The following is a 20,592-nucleotide window of genomic DNA, read 5'->3' as shown; positions in this document are numbered from 1 at the left end:
TTAGATGACATGACTGAAACACCAACACGTGGTTGAACCTTGTCTAAACAAAGTTACTGTTATTGTTGCAGTGGTGGAGGTGAGCTGGTGATGGTAACTGTAAGATACTTAGACAAACCATTTTGTGGTGTGAAAATTCTGTGATATGAGGCATCTGATTGGTGAGAAATCGCTTTTAGGTGTTGAAATGGTGGGTGTGCACTTAACTGCTAATATGGTTTTGGTATCAATACTGATGTTGGCTTATTCAGTGGAATGGACTAATCTCAATTTAAAGATGTTTTGAGGTGTCATTGTTTCCAAAATTAGGATGCTCACATACTGAAGTGTTTAAAAAGTGGTTGCAGCTACTTTTCTAGATACCCAAATGCTGATAGAAAGGATTGGGAGAATACTCCCAAACTGGGTACAAAGACCTGAAGAGGACAGGCCCAGATGTCTTCAAACTAAATTGGAAAATTTGTGCAGAAGACATCTAGGTTTGGTACTTCTAGGACTTCAGGTGTCACATCCCACTGGAAATTAGATTAATCCTGAATATGCTTTAGACTCTGAGTCCAATACGTATCTTGTGATTCCAACAAATTTAGGAATTTTTTTAAAGTACTTTTAAATTTTAAAATATTTGGTAAATACAGCAAGCTATACTAGCATGGTATAAAATAGTTCTGGCTGGTGACTTGGAATCAAAACATAATACATTTAGCAAACTAGTTGCTCTATTTCAAGCCTCCATTCCAGTCAGTCATCTTGTTGGGAGAGAGTTTGTTGCATCAAAATGTTTAACAAGCCAAAATCAAGAAACGTTAATGTTATGAACATTAGAGAGAGAGAGCGCGCCAAGAAAATAGACGCAAGTTCATGTTGGCAAGAAGTTATTTGCTTGCTTAATTCTAGTTAGAAACAATGTTTGTATCTAGTAAACTAAAATAATGAAAATTGAAATTTCTGTGAAATATATAACTTTTCATTGCCTTCTAAACAAAAATATTCAGCTTGCTTATCTGTTTGCATCCAAGACTTCTGAGGATACAGTTTGCTTTACTTTTTCCTGTAAACATTCTGTAACTTCATTATCCCAAGACACACATGGCTTTCCATTGTGCGAGGCTCTCAGGTTTGTTGAATAGAAGCGTGCAGATTCTACCCCTTCTTTTTAATATATAATATTCTTCATGGATACCAGGCTTGTGTAGAGGAACTTAAACCTGGAAAGAACAATTCTTGGATAACTCTTATTTCCCTTGTTATTGTATTCCTTTCACTATTTATCTTTGTCCTTCCTCAGCTCTGATGATGTTAATATCACTTTTCTGACAGCTCCATCATTTTATTTATTTTATTGCAAGAGAATGTATTTGCTCTTCCTCTATTGATTTGTTCTTCCTCCTTGTTTAAGTGTATTCTTGTAAACAGATTGGTGACAGTAAGTCAAGTCAGGTCTACTTTTTTAGGGATTCTCTTGTAATCCAGTAACATAACACTATTTCTTCTTTGCATGGTAGTCCCTGTTGTATTCCTCTGGGGGTTATGCATGTGCACCGTGCATCTGGAGCCAAAGCATTTGAAAGTAGTGTCCGTTGGTCCACACATGTGCCCTGGCTCACTTTGTGACTTTGCCTGAGAGAATGAAGAGTGGGTGTACTGACCGCTTCTCCAGTTCCTTCTCACTGCCACATGGTCCAGGTTGGAACCTACGTGTCCACAACTTCGGCTTCATTGTATAAAATAAGAATTGTCTATTTTGCAAATAGTTATAACAGTTTTAATAGTTTTTACAGGTTAGTATTTTATAGACCTATTAGTGTTAGATTAGACTTCCATAGGGAACCTCCCTCCCCCCATACCCTGTTTGCGTACTGAGCTATGCTTAGGACTCTGGGCTTGAAACCCTGTGCTTCCTGTCCATGATCCTTCTCAGTGAGCGACGACCACCAGCACTGTCTGTACTGCTTTGGGGAAGCCCATATTGTGGCAAGGTGCGGTATCTGCCAGTCATTCCCCAGGTATACCCAAGAAAGGCGTGAAGTTTATCTCCACAAATACACAGTGGAGAAAGCCATGAGGTCTCAATTGGATCCAGTCTGGGGACTCCCCCAAAGCACATCAGCTTGATTCAGCAAGGAGTGTGCCTCCTGCTGTGAAGTTAGACTCTGGTGTAGAAGGATCTACCCCAACAGTGGGGTCTTCTCAGGAAGCCAGGAAGCACTCCCATAAGCGTGAGACTAAGGGTATGTCTACATTACGGGATTATTTCAATGTTATAGAAACCGTTTTTTTAAAACAGATTGTATAAAGTCAAGTGCACGTGAGCACACTAAGCACATTCATTCAGCAGTGTGCGCCCATGTACCGAGGCTAGCATCGATTTTCGGAGCATTGCACTGTGGGTAGCTGTCCCATAGCTATCCCATAGTTCCCTCAGTTTCCTCCGCCCATTGGAGCTCTGGGTTGAACTCCCAATGCATGATGGGGCAAAAAGTGTCGCCGGTGATTCTGGGTAAATGTCATCACTCAATCCTTCCTCCATGAAAGCAACGGCAGACAATCATTTTGTGCCCTTTTTCCCTGGATTGCCCTGGCAGACGCCATAGCATGGCAACCATGGAGCCCGTGTAGCCTTTTGTCACTGTCACCGTACGTGTACTGGATGCTGTTGACAGATGTGGTACTGCCGTGCTACACAGCAGCATTCATTTGCCTTTGCAAGGTAGCAGAGACAGTTACCAGCCCTATACCACCGTCTGCAATTGGAAATTGGCGATGACGGTTATCAATCCTTTTGTACCGTCTGCAATTGGAAATTGACGATGATGGTTATCAATACTTTTGTACCGTCTGCTGCTGTCATGGGTACTCCTGGCTGGCCTCGCTGAGGTCGGCCGGGAGCGCATGGACAAAACTGTGAATTACTCCCCAAGTCATTCCCTTCTTTATGTTTTGTCTAAAATTAGAGTCAGTCCTGCCTAAAATATGGAGCAAGTCTACTAGAGAACCAGAGAGCACAGCCGCGCTGGGTTAGAGCCCCAGATATCCTGCAGGAATGATGAGCTGCATGCCATTCTAGGGGGTGCTCCTGCAACAACTCCACCCATTGCTTCCTTCCTCCCACACCCCTCCTAGGCTACCATGGCAGTTACCCCCCCATTTGTGTGATGAAGTAATAAAGAATGCAGGAATAAGAAACACTGACTTTTTAGTGAGATAAAATGAGGGGGAGGCAGCCTCCCACTGCTATGATAGTCCAGGGAGTACAGAATCTTCATTAGACATAGAAGTGGTGGCCGGGGAGGCGCTCAGCCGCCAGTGACTATGATGAGGACGGTTTTCAATCCTTCTGTACCATCTGCCAGGAATAACAGGGAGTCATTCCCATTTTTGCCCAGGCGCCCCCGGCCGACCTCACCGAGGCCAGCCAGCACTCACGGGCTGATGATGAGGACGGATATCAGTCATTTTGCACCGTTTGCCACAAGGGAGGGGAGGGGATGCTGCTGTTCAGCACTGCAGCACTCCGTCTACCAGCAGCATGCAGGAGACATAGGGTGACATTGAAAAAAGACGAGAAACAATTTTTTTCCCTTTTCTTTCAGGGCAGGGGGTGTAAATTGACGACATATACCCTGAAACAGCTGGGAAAATGTTTTTGACCTTTCAGGCATTGAGAGCTCAGCCAAGAATGCAAATCCTTTTTGGAGATGTGGGGACTGTGGGATAGCTGGAGTCCTCAGTCCCCCCTCCCTCCCTCCCTCCATGAGCGTTCATTTGATTCTTTGGCTTTCCGTTACTCTTGTCACGCAGCACTGTGCTGAGTCCCTGCTGTGGCCTCTGTCTATTATAGCCTGGAGATTTTTTCAAATGCTTTGTCTTCTGTAACGGAGCTCTGATAGAACAGATTTGTTTCCCCGTACAGCGATCAGATCCAGTATCTCCTGTATGGTCCATGCTGGAGCTCTTTTTGTATTTGGCACTGCATTGCCACCCGTGCTGATCAGAGCTCCATGCTGGGCAAACAAGAAATGCAATTCAAAAGTTTGCGGGCTTTTCCTGTCTACCTGGCCAGTGCATCTGAGTTCAGATTAGTCTGTAGTCAGAGTAGTCACAATGGTGCACTGTGAGATAGCGCCCGGAGGCCAAGACCATCGAATTGCGGCCACACTAACCCTAATCCGATATGGCAATACCGATTTCAGCGCTACTCCCCTCATCGGGGAGGAGTACAGAAATCGGTTTTAAGAGCCCTTTATATTGATATAAAGGGCTTTGTTGTGTGGACGGGTGCAGGTTAATTCGGTTTAACGCTGCTAAATGTGGTTTAAACACATAGTGTAGACCAGGCCTAAGTCTTCCTGGAAATCCACTTCAGACAGGTTGGATTCAGCTGTAAGCAAGCCCATCAGCTTGGCCCATGTGGACTTAGGATATCCTAAATCGCAGAGGCACAGGAAAGCTGCTGGTACCCCATGCCATAGGTGCCCCTCTGACCACTTATCAACCCTCCTAATGGCCATACTGGGGGGCCTTGGGACCAGTACTCCCTTGAAGAGTTAATCTGATCTTCTAGGGAGTCAGATCTGCCCCTGAATCCAACAGAGGAGGAGGAATATTACGCTATGGATGAAGCAGTGATTCCTGTATCCCTTTCCCCTTCAGCTCCCTGATGACTTCAGGCAGTTCCAGGACTTTCTCCACAGAGTTGCTGAAGAGCTTCAGATTCCTTTTGAGGAGATCCTGGACTCCCAGCACAAACTCTTGGACATCCTCCATGCATATAAATTCAACAGAATAGCTCGTGGATCACCTCAACAGATCCTTCTCCACTCACATGGGTGGTCCCTTAGTCCGGACATCACGAAAGACATCTTCCAGAGATGGGGGACTCCCCTTATAGACCTGATTGGTACCCGTGACAACAGGAAATGCCATCAGTTTTTCTCCCTGAGTGGCCACAGCCATAGGTCTCTTACAGACATCTTCCTGTTGACATAGACAACTTACGTATATTACATCTTCTTCCCATTCCACTAATTCACAAGGTTCTGTTGAAGATCACGCAGGACCAAGCACGGGTCATTCTTATAGCCCCAGAGTGGCCCGGACAACACTTGTTCACTCCTCTCTTCAGCCATTCATTGGACCCCCACATCCGACTCCCACTGAATCTGGACTTGACCATACAGGATCATGGTCAACTGCAGCACCTGAACCTCAGCTCTCTTCATCTGACAGCCTGGAACCTTCATGGCTGAATCCTGAAGAGCAAGCTTGCGCAGAGTAGAGTCCTACTAGACAATAGAAAACTCTCCACCAGGGAAATTTACCTGGCAAATTGGAAATGATTCTCCATCTGGTCTTCCGGATGTGGAGTTCTGCCTACCCAGTGCTTATTGCAGCTTGTTTTGGAGTACCTTCTACTCTTGAAACAAGGTCTGGCCCTTTCTTCAATCAAGGTCCACCTGGTGGCCAGGTTGATTATTTTGCACAAAGTGGTAATTTGTTTCCTCAAAGGCCTGGAGAGGGTGTTCTCTCAGATAAAGGAACCAATCCGTACTTAGGACTTAAATCTTGTCCCGTCAAAGCTGACGGGCCTGCCCTTCAAGCCGCTAGGAACATGCTCACTGTTGCACTTCTTCAGAAAGTGGCCTCTTCAGTGCCCAGCGCTTTGCCCAGAAGAGTTTTGGAGATCTGAGCCCTCATCTTGGAACCCCTATATACAATCTTCTTCAAACATAAAGTCAGCTACACTCGCATCCAAAGTTCCTCCCAAAAGTGGTTTCACAGTTCCACTGCAACCATTCAGTGTTTCTACCAGTATTCTATCATAAGCTTAATGCAGATAGGGAAAAACAATACCTGCACTCTTTACAGATGTTAGACGGGCCCTGAGGACCAAACCATTCAGCAGATCGACTCAGCTGTTCATAGCAATAGCTGAGAGAATGAAGGAGCTCCCCATCTCTGCTCAGAGGATTTTGTCTTGAATCACTTTGTGTATTTGGGCTTGTTACAACCTTGTGGGAGTCCCTCTTCCACCTAACCTGACTGCTCACTCCACAAGATCTCAAGCCTCTTAGGCTGCTCTCCTTGCTCAACTTCCTATTTAGGATATCTGCAGGACAGCATCCTGGTCCTCCATGCACATGTACTCGTCACACTATGCCATTACCCAACCAGCCAGAGATGAGGCCCACTTTGGCCGCACAGTGTTGCAGTCAGCTTGTCCTTGAACTCCAAGCCCACGTGCTGTGCAACTGCTTGAGAGTCACCTGCATCGGAATGGACATGTGCATGCGCTTGAAGAAAAAATGGTTATTAACCTTTCTGCAACTGTTCTTTGAGATATGTTGTATATATCCGTCCCAAGGCCTACCCGGTGTCCCTTCTCTCAGAGTGGTTGGTAAGAAGATACTGAAGAGATGTGGGGTTGGCAAGGCCCCTTATACCGGCGCTATGAGCAGGCGGTACTCAGGGGCACTAGAGCCGATCTGATGGATACCACTAAGGGAAAAATGCTGGCAACTGTGCCTGGAGTATGCACACATCTGTGGGTTTTTTTGTTTTTTGTTTTGTTTTTTCTCCCCTCACCCCACTCCCAACACGCTGGTGGTCAGGTCCACTTCTGAAAGCGCTAGAGAGTAACATCTTTGGTCTACTTTTGCTGATAGAGGGCAAATGCCTGGATCTGCTGGAAAGAAAAGTCTTCTCATTATCCATCCTCCCTTTCAGGATAGCCCATTACCAGGCGCTAATAGTTAAATACAATTTCCTGATCTACGCCAAGTTTGAGGAGTTTATTGACAGCCTTCCACAGCAGGACTGAGCTTGTTTTCTGATAGACAAAGGCAAACTCATAGCCAGGACCACTCTCCAATCTGTAATTGATGCTGCTGCTGCTATTTCCTCTAGAGCTGTAGCTACTGCCATTGTCCACAGGGAATCATGCCTCCATGGAGTTGCATAAGGAGGTCCAGAATACCATCAAGGATCTCCCCTTTGATGAATCACACCTTTTCAACCAGAAGACAGATGACTCCCTCCATACCATGAAGGATTCTAGGGCTACCCTCCACTTGCTTGGTATATACACGCTTGCCCCTAAGAGGAAGTTTCACAGCTCATTGGTCTAGATCTAGACATATGGCTCAGCAGTTTTTCCATCAGAGACCATATGAGCCACTACATAAGAGATCGAGGGTTCAAAACTCCTGCTTCCCTACACCCATTGCAACAGGTTCTACATATCATTCTCTGCCTCCGTCTCCACATTATTTTTTGTGGGAACTCAAGAGTCACGAAACACTGAAGTCCAACACCTCATGACCCCCACCCACCATGTGTGGGTTGGCTAGCACTCTTATTGCATTCCAGGTGTTGAAAAACAACGGAAAGCCTTTGACAAGGTCCCTCACCAAAGGCTCTTACGTAAATTAAGCTGTCATGGGATAAAAGGAAAGGTCCTTTCATGGATTGAGAACTGGCTAAAAGACAGGGAACAAAGGGTAGAAATTAATGGCAAATTCTCAGAATGGAGAGGGGTAACTAGTTCCCCAACGGTCAGTCCCAGGACCAATCCTATTCAATTTATTCATAAATGTCTGGAGAAAGGGGTAAACAGTGAGGTGGCAAAGTTTGCAGATGATACTAAACTACTCACGATAGTTAAGACTAAAGCAGACTGTGAAGAACTTCAAAAAGATTTCACAAAACTAAGTGATTGGGCAACAAAATGGCAAATGAAATTTAATGTGGATAAATGTAAAGTAATGCACATTGGAAAAAATAACCCCAACTATACATACAATATGATGGGGGCTAATTTAGCTATAATGAGTCAGGAAAAAGGTCTTGGCGTCATCGTGGATAGTTCTCTGAAGATGTCCACGCAGTGTGCAGGGGCTGTCAAAAAAGCAAACAAGATGTTAGGAATCATTAAAAAGGGGATAGAGAATAAGACTGAGAATATCTTATTGCCCTTATATAAATCCATGGTACGCCCACATCTCAAATACTGTGTACAGATGTGGTCTTCTCACCTCAAAAAAGATATTCTAGCACTAGAAAAGGTTCAGAAAAGGGCAACTAAAATGATTAGGGGTTTGGAGAGGGTCCCATACGAGGAAAGATTAAAGAGGCTAGGCCTCTTCAGCTTGGAAAAGAGGAGACTAAGGGGGGATATGATAGAGGTATATAAAATCATGAGTGATGTGGAGAAAGTGGATAAGGAAAAGTTATTTACTTAATCCCATAATACAAGAACTAGGGGTCACCAAATGAAATTAATAGGTAGCAGGTTTAAAACAAATAAAAGGAAGATCTTCTTCACACAGCGCACAGTCAACTTGTGGAACTCCTTACCTGAGGAGGTTGTGAAGACTGGGACTATAACATTGTTTAAAAGAGAACTGGATAAATTCATGGTGGCTAAGTCCATAAATGGCTATTAGGCAGGAAGGGTAAAGAATGGTGTCCCTAGCCTCTGTTCATCAGAGGATGGAGATGGACAGCAGGAGAGAGATCACTTGATCATTGCCTGTTAGGTTCACTCCCTCTGGGGCATCTGGCATTGGCCACTGTCGGTAGATAGATACTGGGCTAGATGGACCTTTGGTCTGACCCAGTACGGCCATTCTTATGTTCTTACAAGTAGGTGCTGAATGTCATCCATTCTGGCTATATGATAGAGTTTGCATCCCTACCTCCTCCAAAAAAACCCTCTTTGCCCACTTCAGGGACCCCTGTCATGAGAGTATTCTCAAACAAGAGGTGAACTACTTATGGTAGCAAGGAGCAATAGAACATATCCCTTCTCAGTACCAGGGCAGAAGGTTTTACTTGACTTACTTCCTGGAACCCAAAAAGAAGGGCGATTGGAGACCAATTCTTGACCTCCGCCATCTCAACCACTTCATTCACAGGCTCAGATTTTGCATGGTCACATTGGCAGCTATAATCTCATCTTTAGGAAAAAAACATGTGATTTACAGCTCTTTTTATGAAGGACGCTTACTTTCACATAGACATTTATCCTGCCCACAGACGCTTCCTCAGCTTCATGGTGGGTTCCGACTATTTTCAGCACAGAGGACTCCTTTTCGGAATAGTATCAGAGGGGTAGCCGGGTTAGTCTGGATCTGTAAAAGCAGCAAAGAATCCTGTGGCACCTTATAGACTAACAGACGTTTTGGAGCATGAGCTTTCGTGGGTGAATACCCACTTCGTCAGATGCATGTAGTGGAAATTTCCAGGGGCAGGTATATATATAAATATATGCAGGCAAGCTAGAGATAATGAGGTAGTTCAATCAGGGAGGATGAGGCCCTGTTCTAGCAGTTGAGGTGTGAAAACCAAGGGAGGAGAAACTGGTTTTGTAATTGGCAAGCCATTCATAGTCTTTGTTTAATCCTGAGCTGTTGGTGTCAGCTCAGGATTAAACAAAGACAGTGAATGGCTTGCCAATTACAAAACCAGTTTCTCCTCCCTTGGTTTTCACATCTCAACTGCTAGAACAGGGCCTCATCCTCCCTGATTGAACTGCCTCATTATCTCTAGCTTGCCTGCATATATATATATATACCTGCCCCTGGAAATTTCCACTACATGCATCTGACGAAGTGGGTATTCACCCACGAAAGCTCATGCTCCAAAACGTCTGTTAGTCTATAAGGTGCCACAGGATTCTTTGCTGCTTTTCGGAATAGACTCTCCCCAGAGTCTTTTGGCAAGATATTTTTGGTAGTAGCAGCCCATGTGAGACATTGTGGTCCCATTATCTTCCTCTACCTTGATAACTGGCACCAAGTCCCGCCAGGAAGTCTATGCATCAGCTCGCTGGGAGTCAGCATAAACACGGGAAAATGTGTTGTGCCGTTCTCTCCTCCCTCCCCCCAGTCTTTGAACTTCATCAAGGCAAACTTGAATTCTGTCACTGCAAGAGAGTTCCTGCCCAGGACAGGTTCCAGGCCATGAGCAAATCATAGCTCACCTCGCAAACAAGGCTGAAATACAGGTCAAGTCCTATATGTGTCTCCTAGGTCATATGGCCTCATGCACCTACATCACCCCATTTTGAAGACTCCACCTTTGTTGCCTTCAGACGTGGCTGTAATCAATATCATGTCTCCTTTGCTGTGGTCGACAAATCCTAATCAGGTATGCGTGGGCGTACCGTTTCACCCTTCCTCTCCAGACAGGACCATTATTACAGATGCATCCCTATGAGATTGGGGAGCCCACATGAACAGCCACACTTCACAAGATACCTGGATGTCTTGAGAGTTCAGGATGCACATCAGTATTCTGGAGTTGTGTGCAGTCCAGAAGGCATGTGAGTCCTTTCTTCCATTCATCTACACTCAGCATGTCTTTATAAATGTCAGACAACATTAAGACTGTCTTCTACATCAGCAAGCTGGGTGGAGTGAGATCCACCTCCCTGTGTGCAGAAGCAATCAGCCTCTGGAATTGGTGCATCAGCAATCAAATCACCCTATCAGCAACCTACCTTCTGGGAAAGCAAAGTCTGCTTGCAGATTCCCATAGCAGACATTTTATAGTCAACCATGAGCGGGAGGTCCATGACTTGGTACTGTCCAATATTTTCATTCTTGGGGGAACCCCAACCAGGGATCTGTTCACCTCTCAAGAAAACAGAAAATGCACCACATATTGCTCCAGAGGAGCTCTTCGTCACAACTCCCAGTGTGATGCTCTGTTTCTTCTTTGGTCAAACCACCTCAATTATGCCTTCCCTCTGCTACCGCTCCTGCCATGATTTCTATGCAAAATCTGTCAGGACAGAGAAGGGGTCATCTTGATCCTGGGCCCTTCTGGTTTCCCAACCTCCTTTGCATGTCATCTCAACCACCAATCATCGTCCCAACATTTCCCAAGCCCCTGACCCATTGGAACAGCAAGATGAGGCAACCTGAGTTGTGTCCACTCCACTTCAGGTCTTGGTATTTGGATGGGCATCATCCTTAGAACGTTCATGTTCCACAGCTATATGAGAAATCTTTTTTAATAGTAAAAAGGACTCTACTAGAAAACATAACTTAATTAAGTGAAAGTGCTTTCTTTTTGGGCCCATCAAAGTGGCATTCTCCCAGAAACTGCACATATTCCTCTCATCTTGTACCATATCCTATCTTTGAGGATATCGGGTTTGTCCATCAGCTCCTTCCGAGTCCACTTGGCTGTGATCAGTGCCTATGATCCACTTTCTTGGGACTACTTGATCTTCACACATCCACAGACAAATAGATTCTGCAAAAGTTAATAACTTTCCCACCTATTCAGAAGCCTACTCCCCAGTGGGACTTAAACACTGTTCTTTCAGTACTCACATGTCCCCACTTTGAACCTTTAGTTTCTTGCTTCATGTGTCTCCTTTTCAGGAAGGTTGCTTTTCATGTAGCCATCATCTCAGCTAGAAGGGTTGGCGAATTTGGAACAATGATAGCAGATCCTCTGTACATTGTATTCCATAAGCATATGGTTTCATCGCATCTATTCCCCAGATTCACCTCTGAGTAGTTTTGGAATTTCACCTTAACCAATCATTCACTTTTCTGTGTTTTTCCCAAAACTGCGTGCTTTTTACCTGCAGAGAACAAATCAGTTGGGAAGTACCTGAGACTATTCATTGTTATAGCAGAGTCAGAGGGTGTGTCCTCTCTATGCTGAGAATCTCCAAATGGATCTCTGGCTGCATTCTCTTCCATCAGCTATCGAACCTCCCTCACCCTCACTACTCCCCATGGGGTAAGATCTCATTCCACCCGAGGGTAAGCAACAACTGTGGCATCTCTTCAGAAGGTACTGCTCCTGGACATCTGTAAAGCGGCCACATGGGGCTCTGTTCACATTTCTCTGGTGCAGTATGCATGCATAACCCACAGTGGAATACAGATAGGGACCACCCATCTCAAAGAATCTCCAGTTATATGTAAATAATATCCTCATACCAGCTTGGTTTTATAAAATTTGTTTGCATATTGTAAAGCCTTATTTTCTTGTATCAGATTGATAGGTTAAACTGATAACCATGCTTATTCTTATGACCTGTTAAGTTCTTTTCGATCTATGTTATGCATTATTCTGTCTTTGCAAATTTCTTTACCAAATTATTTAAATTAATTTTGGTCCACAGAAGCAATAACTTCCCTCGTTTAATTTGATTTCTGATTTAATTGCTCTAGGAAAGTGTATAGATAGTTTTTGTTTGTAGTGATGTGTGTGATTCCTGGATTTCAGCCATCAAGATGGTGTCCTCATACACTGGAGGGAGGGGGAGCTATTTTGGGGAGAAAATTGATAATTTTTTTGACATCTCCGTTGCCCTTTTACGTTTTTTTTTTAGGAAGACCTATTGTTAGATTTTACTTTTAATGAAACATGCCACTTTTATTCAAAGAGAAATTGATAATGGGAAAGAGGATCCCTGTCTGGAAGTGCTGAATCTTGGGACTACATACTATTTTGATTGTCTTGCTTTTAGGATGTCTTTGGTAGCTCATCCTCCCCTCTTCCCCCGCCCCTCCCCCGAAAAAAAGGAAAGAAAAGAAAAAGAAGAGTATATGCTTATTTTTAAAGAATTCTGTAGTGAACTGTTTATTCTCCAGCAGTGTGGCTTTATAATATATGGGAGAGAAGACAATTACTTGTTTTTCTAAAGGAACTATAGTAATAATAATAGAGCCACACTTTCCCTCCCTCCTGCCTACTAGAAGTAGTAATGGAAATATTACTAGAATGGAAATGGTTTCATTTGATTAGAAATATTCTACTGATCAAGGCAGCTATTGCCTTTGTTATGTCTGTTCCTTTCAGACAATTATTATGGTAAGTTAACCAGAGGTGATTTATAAAATGGTACTAGACTCATCTTTTACAGTTAGACTCCCTTCACTTTCACCCTACACCTAATTACACCCTTTCTGTCAATAGGTAAGGGAGTCTAGGTTACGTACTCGGGAACTAGAAGAAAATATAAATTAAAGTATTCCTTGCCCAGCTCTTGTCTGATACCCCAAAAATATGGGTGCTAGCCAGTTTTGGAAACTTTGTGTCATACTCAGATGTCTTATAATAGAATAGTATGCTTAGCTGCAGGCAGATTCTACCTACAGACAAGCAAATTCTTAATCCATATGCATCTTACTAAGGGATATTACTTTGTGTGTTTTTTATCTTTAAATAGGCTAACCGACCTCCTGCAAAACTCAATCTGTTAACTTGCCAAGTGAAAACAAACCCAGAGGAGAAAAAATGTTTTGACCTCATATCACGTAGGTTTGTTGTTTAGTTCCTTAGGTCTTTACCTCTAGTAAACATCCAAGGTTCAAAGATTATTTCAGAAAATGTATCAGATTTAAAATATTAGTTTAATGTATGTGCAATATGTTACCGTTATGACATTCCCTCTTTAAAACTCTTTGCCTTTCATCTCTCTCTCATAATGTTTCTTACTAAACTTGTTCATTTGCAAAACTATTCATGTTTAAACATGGGCTTGTTCCTTCATTTCACATTATCTTACATCATCCTTCAGTGGGGTCACAGTGCTGAAGTAGTAACAACTACAGTGTTTCCAAGATCAGTTATGATGTCCTAATTGCAGAGTAATTAGTTCATACAGACTCAAACAAAATATTAGAGCTGTGACAGAAAATTTCTTTATGAAATTATAAGTGCATTAGTGTCGTTAATAATCACAGAGAAAGCAATGAAAAATACTTTTCCTAAAAATTGATTTAATTTTGATTGATTGATATTGCTTAATTGTAAAATGCCCAAATTAAAGATACAAAATATCAACATTAAAGACTTGTATTATAAAACTTACACTAGGATTAAATGTAATTGAATAGTGGAGTTTTTTCTTTTGTTTGAGTATTCTGAACATTTTTATGTTGTTTTTATTAAGTTAATAAAATGCATGCAGTACATATTACAAGAATATGTACATGTATACTATAAAATGGGTGAAACTTATAATTTTTTCCTTTGTTACCTATCATTAATATCTCAAATGTACACAGTGGACCAAATTTTCTGCATGTTTAAGTGGGGGAAATGCTATTGAAATCAATGGACCTGTATCTATTTACACCAGCAAAAATATGGCTTTCATATTCAGCTTTATCCCACTGAAATGTTCATTTTCTGTTTTTATATAAACGTAACAAAGAATGAACCATAACATAGTGAAACCTTTTTCCAGGATTGGGGGGCGGGGGAGGAAGGAGGAAGAAACTAAAAATAGACGCACATGTTCCAAATGAAGTGGCTGACATAATGGACTGATCCACTGTAGAGTTCCAACTTTTATACCTAGAATGGATGTAACTTTTCAGATATATTAAGACTAAATCTTATAGGCCAGTATGTCTGTTGACTTCCTCAAACTAAAAATATATTGTAATCTGTACGATGTTACACTTGAATAATTCAAGGCCAGGGTCTCATTTTTTTTTAATAACTATTCTGTTTACCAGTAACCAAAGCTGTTAACTCCTCCACAAGAAGGTGCACCTTAATAACTTCTGGCATTTTTATTTTGTTTTTAAACCCAGTTGTTACCTGATAAAATATAATTGCACAATTAGCTTTTTTTGCTTTTGGAAACCTCGGGATTATTTTATACCAATGTGTGTCCTCTACACCTATTTTTAAGATTTTGAATAAAAGAGTAATGTTTAACTACTTTACAAATAATCAGTCTAGACCTAGCTACATACATGGGGTAGACCCTAATTCTGCAATTTAGTCATCTGAGTAGATTCCTGTTTCCCTGCATAATTCCATTGATTTCAAGTCTTGGAGGTTTTGCAGGGACTTAAGGCAGGTTTTCACTACCCACTGGATTGGCGGGTAGTGATTGATCTATCGAGGGTTGATTTATCGTGTCTAGTGTAGACGCGATAATATCGATCCCCGATTGTACTCCCCGTTGACTCCAGAACTCCAGCTCGTGAGAGGAGGAAGTGGAGTTCACGGGGGAGCGGCAGCGATCGACTTGCCGCTGTATACGCCGAGTTTAGCTACACTATTTACATAGCTGAAGTTGTGTGTCTTAGGTTGATTCCTCCCTCCTCCCCGCTAGTGTAGACTTGGGCTTTGAGTTCTGCTCACACAGAATTAATTGCAAGACAAGGGACTTTGTTTGCTAACATTAAAAATTTTATCAAAAAAGACACACATTTTTTTACCTTAATATTTAATTAAATTGTGGTATCAAGGGGTAAAATTTCCAGAAGTGCCTATGTGACTTTGGAGCCTAGTCCCATTTTCAAAAGTGACTTTAGCATTTAGGAGCCTAAGTCCCACTGACTTTCAGTGAGGCTTAATTTATTAAATCATGAAAGCACTTCAGAAATTTTTACCTTGTATTGTTATTTGTTTTGGTGTACAAGTTATGAATTATAATGATGATTTGCATCACTCTTCAATAAGCACTGCACCCTTCCACACCTTTGCTCCTATGTCTTTCTCTTTTCTTTCCTTCTACTCTGCCTCTTATAGTTTCTTTATTTTCCATTCTCTTTCCAAAGCTGTATTTGCTGGTTGGCAGTGGGTTTCAACAGCACTTATCGAACATAGCACCGGCTTGTTGATTTTTTTTTCTTCCAATTTTTTAAAGAAGAAAAACAAAAGATTTGGAATTTTAAATTCAATCTTATTTTGTCTTTTTAAGTAAAAAGCAAACATGCTGAAGTGCTTATCTTGGGGAAGAGGCATAACCTCAAATGTAATTCCATCTCCTTTTTCCCTCCTTCATTTGGTATCCACTCTCCATAATTTTGGCAACATTCTTGATCCTGAATTTTTTGTTTATATAATTTGCTTGCAAAACTGCGTATCACCACTTCTTTACCACTGCCTCTACTCAACTGTTGATGTCATCATTTATACTTTCATCTCCTCTCACCATATCTGTTGCACCTCCCTTCGCTGTGGATTCCCAAGTCCCACTTCATCAGCATATACAGAATATTGCTGTGGAGCTTATCCCATGTACAGAGAAGAGTAGTCACCTCATAATTTCCCCCAATCATTCCACTGTTTCTTTTTATATTAGGATTCACTTACAAAAAATGCCCTCTTGTGTTAAAACCCTCTGCAGACTTGCTCCAGCCTGCTTTTAAAATCCAGCACCTCTCTACCCTGTTTCTCACTAGGTTCTGGTTTCCTTTCTGTCCCTTCACACAGTCTTACCATTCTTGGCATGAGAGCCTTCTCTACAGTTTCTCTCAGCTGGAACAGCTTTTTCCTTATCTCTGTGCCTTGATGACTTTGCAACTCATGTAAATGATAGATGAAACCCTCTTTTTCTCTGTTTCTTGCTTTACTTACATAATTCTTCTTCTCTTTTAGCTGTTTTTTTTTTGTTTGCATTAATTCTATATTCTGTATTACTTAACTCTTTAAAATTTTTATTTCTTTTCCAAAGACATAGTCAATTGTAAATTTGTTATTGTAGAATTATGCTAATGATGTTATAGTTATCGAAGTAGAGGAAAGTCCTTCATGTCCGATTTTTTTTTAAATATTTGCCATTTGGTTGAAATTCCTAATATCTGCTCATAGCGCAGAGGTGAACTTTTGTGTGTGTGTGCCTGAAAACTTTAATAAAAGTCCATTAGGCCATTTTTGAGTTACCAAGGCAGGAAAACTCACTCACAAAATTTTCAGATCCTTCTTATGTGCTCAGATGACTTAAAAAAAAAATAATTTGTTTGGCTTTTTTTATTTGTTCCCCATGGACTTGTCTTCACTTGTCTTCTTTGCAAAAGTTGTTATTTTATCCTGTGGCTTGTATGGTAAAGGCACAACTTCTAAATGATGAAGTCAGTTTCTAAAGGAAGACAGCTGCTATTTTAAAAACTGCAATATGAAGGCGCAGTGAGGATGGCTTCTAAACAAAGATGTAAATGTGTAATATACATAATATCGGTAAAATTCATCCCTATCCAGAGGGTCTGTTGAACCACTTAAGACCTCCACACAGTGGAGAATGTCACCTAAATGTGATTTTTTTTCCCCCACCCAATTACCGCCTTTCCAATGGTGAGAAAAGAAAGGTCAATAGTCAGTTATAAGCAAATTATAGCATTTTTTGAGACCATATCTCTATATTCAGTATTCAATAATGGGTCAATATATATTGTTATGCAGATGACAGAACCTATCACTTTCAAGCAGAAGATGAGCAAGAGTGTCAAATGTGAGTTACTTCACTACTTTTATTTCTGGTGTTGCTATTCTACTGTTACGTTTCATTAAACTTTAGACACCTATAACATTTTGAACAGCAAAATATTGCTATTGTTTTTAGATGGACATCTGTGCTACAGAACAGCAAAGAAGAAGCTTTAAATAATGCATTCAAAGGTGATGAAAACACAGGAGAAAATAATATTGTCCAAGAACTGACAAAAGAAATTATATCTGAGGTTCAGAGGATGACAGGAAATGATGTGTGTTGTGACTGTGGAGCACAAGGTGACTAATTTAAAGTATTCTTTCAGTACATTTCTAATTGGTAAAATTATATTTCTATTAAGAGTGTTTAAGCTGTTGATTGATATTATTCCCTTTTCTCTTGAATTCAGTTACCCATCTAGCAGAATACGCTAATAGTGTAATTGTAGAAGTTCATTGAGATGGATTTGCTATATCCTATTGTCAGTTTAAAAAAAAGCTTTTTGCCTTTCTCCTATTAATGTTACTTTTGATGCAGTAATTACAATATATATTATTGTTGAGCCCTCCATTATATAATTTAAATTTTACTGTAAATTCGGTAAAACTGGAAGTCACACTAGGATATTACATACATTCTGTTAATAATTTTTGTTAATATTTATTTTTTAATTGTTCTGCTTGACTTTGAGAACTGGCCAGAGGATGATTCTGAGACTGTACGCTCATTTGAAAACAGTGCACCTGCTTGCCTGTGCTTTGCAGTGTGTAATTTTCCCTCTTGATTGGTATTGTTGATCAGTGAAATTCTGTTGTAATCCTTTTTAAACAGTTTTTAATTCCTGCTGTTCCCACTTTCTTCTATATGACATAGCTCAGAAGCACTATTTCCTTTAGTGACTGTCACTTTAGCTGAAAACACCAGATCTTGTTTTTCTTTTCGTTTCACTGATCTGAATCAGTAGTAACTCAGTTAGTTAGTTTGGTGTATAACTGTGTAGCATGACAGGCACTCACTGCTGCTGTGCCTCCTGCTGGTCATCCAAGAATTAGCTCAGTTCCAGCCTCGGAGCGCCTCCTGTTAGCTGGTGTCTTCCTACTGGTGCCTACTTTCTCCTGATCTCCACCACTGAGCACTTCAGGCTCTCTGTCCCTCCCAGACCCTGGTGCCCCTTACCTTGTGGTGCTGCCCCACAGCAGTGCCCCCACACTCTGGGTCTCCCCTCCCAAGGACACCTCAATCCCCTAAGCCCATCTCTCCTCAGTGACCCACTGCCAGTCCTTGTCTAGTCCCTTCCCTCAGGGGCAAACTGCAGTCTGAAGTGGCCACTCATTATCGGCAAAGAGTTTGGACCTGCTGTCTTTCTAGCCCCAGATGCTTCCCTGCAGCCCTAGTACCTCCCCTGGCCTTTAGCAAGACCTCAGCGTGGGGACTCACCAGGCTAGAGCTCCCCAGCGCTGCCTGCCTTTTCCCAGCCCTGCCCTGTCTCAGGGCTTGGCTACCCTGGAGAGTTGCAGCGCTGCTGGTGGGTTTACAGCGCTGCCCAGCAGCGCTGCAACTTACTCACTGTCCACACTTGCAGGGCACATACAGCGCTGCACCTCCCTGGCTGCAGCGCTGGCTATACTCCTGCTCTGCCTGGGGTTTAACGATTGCAGTGCTGGTGATGCAGCGCTGCTCCGCCAGTGTGGCCACCAAAAGCGCTGTAATTGGCCTCCAGAGGTTTTCGGAGGTGTCCCAGAATGCCTGTTCAGCCACTCCCAACAGTGCTGCAAATGCTGCAAATGTGGCCACACTGCAGCGCTGGTAGCTGTCAGTGTGGCCACGCTGCAGCGCTTTCCCTACACAGCTGTACGAAGACAGCTGTAACTCCCAGCGCTGTACAGCTGCAAGTGTAGCCATACCCTCTGATACCCTGCTTACTCTCCCAGGCAGCCCAGTCCTCTCTGCTCCTCAGCTGGAGCAAGAGTCTCTTACTCCCTCAGCCTGACCTTTTATCAGGGTCAGCTGGACCCTAATTGGGTGTGGCCACCCTGGTGGCTGTTTACCCAACCAGCCTCGCTTGGCTGCCTTTAACCTCTTTCTAAGTGGAGCGGGATGACCACCACTACAAACTGGTATGAGAAGAGTCAGTCCTCCTGCCTCTGAAAGGGCTAGTTCAGTGGAGCTGGGGTCAAACGTTGAAGAGTTACAGAACTGTTTAGATCTTAACAAATGAATGATTTTCATTTGAAGTGTAGGGAAAAGAAGAAAGGGAGAAAGTTGTGGAGAGATGAATATTAGGTAGAGAGATTCCTTAATGTCTCTGAAATGTCTTCTTGAGGATCCTTTGTGTCATGGTGAAGTATTTATTTTCATGTTACTGCTGTTGCCCTTAGACTAAAATATATACTCCAGAAAACAAAAATGGGCAGCTAGGTATTATTATTACTTATATTACAATAGCAGCCTCAGGCCCTAATCTGGAGTTTTGTCCCATAATGTTAGCTACTGTACAAATACAGCCCCCAATCCTGCAAAGACTGAGGCGCATGAGTAACTGTATACATAAGAGCAATTCCATTAAGGGGCCACAGAGGTAGTCACAGACTCCTTCCTAAGGAATTTAACATCTGAAGCTCACATTTTGACTTCGTTTCCATATTATTAATCTTTACAGTGGAATCATTACCTAACCAAACTTTAGTTCTATGCTTTTCTTTTTTTTTCCTTTGCTTCAGATCCTTCCTGGCTTTCAACAAATCTGGGAATTCTGACTTGCATTGAATGTTCAGGAATCCATAGAGAACTTGGTGTTCACTACTCCAGAATGCAGTCACTCACATTAGATGTTCTGGGAACATCTGAACTTTTGGTAAATGTTTTTATTAATTTATAAAATCGTAGGAAAATAGTGAGTGAGTTCCACTCCCTGTATATTTTTGTCATTTTAATTATATTCTTTCAGTCTTTGAAGTTACCTCTTGAAAAATACAAGCAAGAAATGTTCCTTTCTCAAATTAAAGTTCACTGGAAAACATTGTATTACTGAAGAAACTGTTTCTCTGGTATTAGAATTTGTATTAATAAAAGAGTGATTGTTTTTCGTGCTTAACAGGGCTGTCTTTACAGTAAGTTCCTTTTAAAAAAGAATACAACTATACGGCACTTAAATAGTGCCTTTCATGTGAGGAATTCAGGTTCTTCTGCACTGTTTACCTCTTACTTTACGTTGAATCTTTCAGCAGAGAATTTCAAAGTATTTTTTAAACTTCAAGAAAATCCATTTAAGTTAACTTCAGTGGGCTTTGGATCAGGTACTTAATCGTGAAGACAACTCTTGAGGGAAAGGAAGGTATTGTCTCGGTTTTAGATATGGGTAAACTGAGACCCATATAACTTGTTCAAGG

At 42.0% G+C, this 20,592-nt stretch overlaps 1 protein-coding gene across 4 annotated transcripts in view; it reads left to right on the top strand.

Moving 5' to 3' along the window:
- Positions 1–20,592, top strand: part of ASAP2 (ArfGAP with SH3 domain, ankyrin repeat and PH domain 2) — a 196,749-nt gene that overhangs the window by 113,037 nt on the left and 63,120 nt on the right. For all 4 annotated transcript variants that reach the window (XM_030555465.1, XM_030555463.1, XM_030555464.1 and 1 more), the window contains 4 exons: positions 13,199–13,286; positions 17,176–17,224; positions 17,336–17,502; positions 19,924–20,057. In XM_030555465.1, coding sequence (XP_030411325.1) covers positions 13,199–13,286; positions 17,176–17,224; positions 17,336–17,502; positions 19,924–20,057 — 438 coding nt within the window. The remainder of the gene's footprint in view (positions 1–13,198; positions 13,287–17,175; positions 17,225–17,335; positions 17,503–19,923; positions 20,058–20,592) is intronic.

Source organism: Gopherus evgoodei, chromosome 3 (assembly GCF_007399415.2).
Source record: "Gopherus evgoodei ecotype Sinaloan lineage chromosome 3, rGopEvg1_v1.p, whole genome shotgun sequence".
NCBI classification, from domain to species: Eukaryota; Metazoa; Chordata; order Testudines; family Testudinidae; genus Gopherus; species Gopherus evgoodei.
This window is presented reverse-complemented; position numbering and strand designations above follow the sequence as displayed.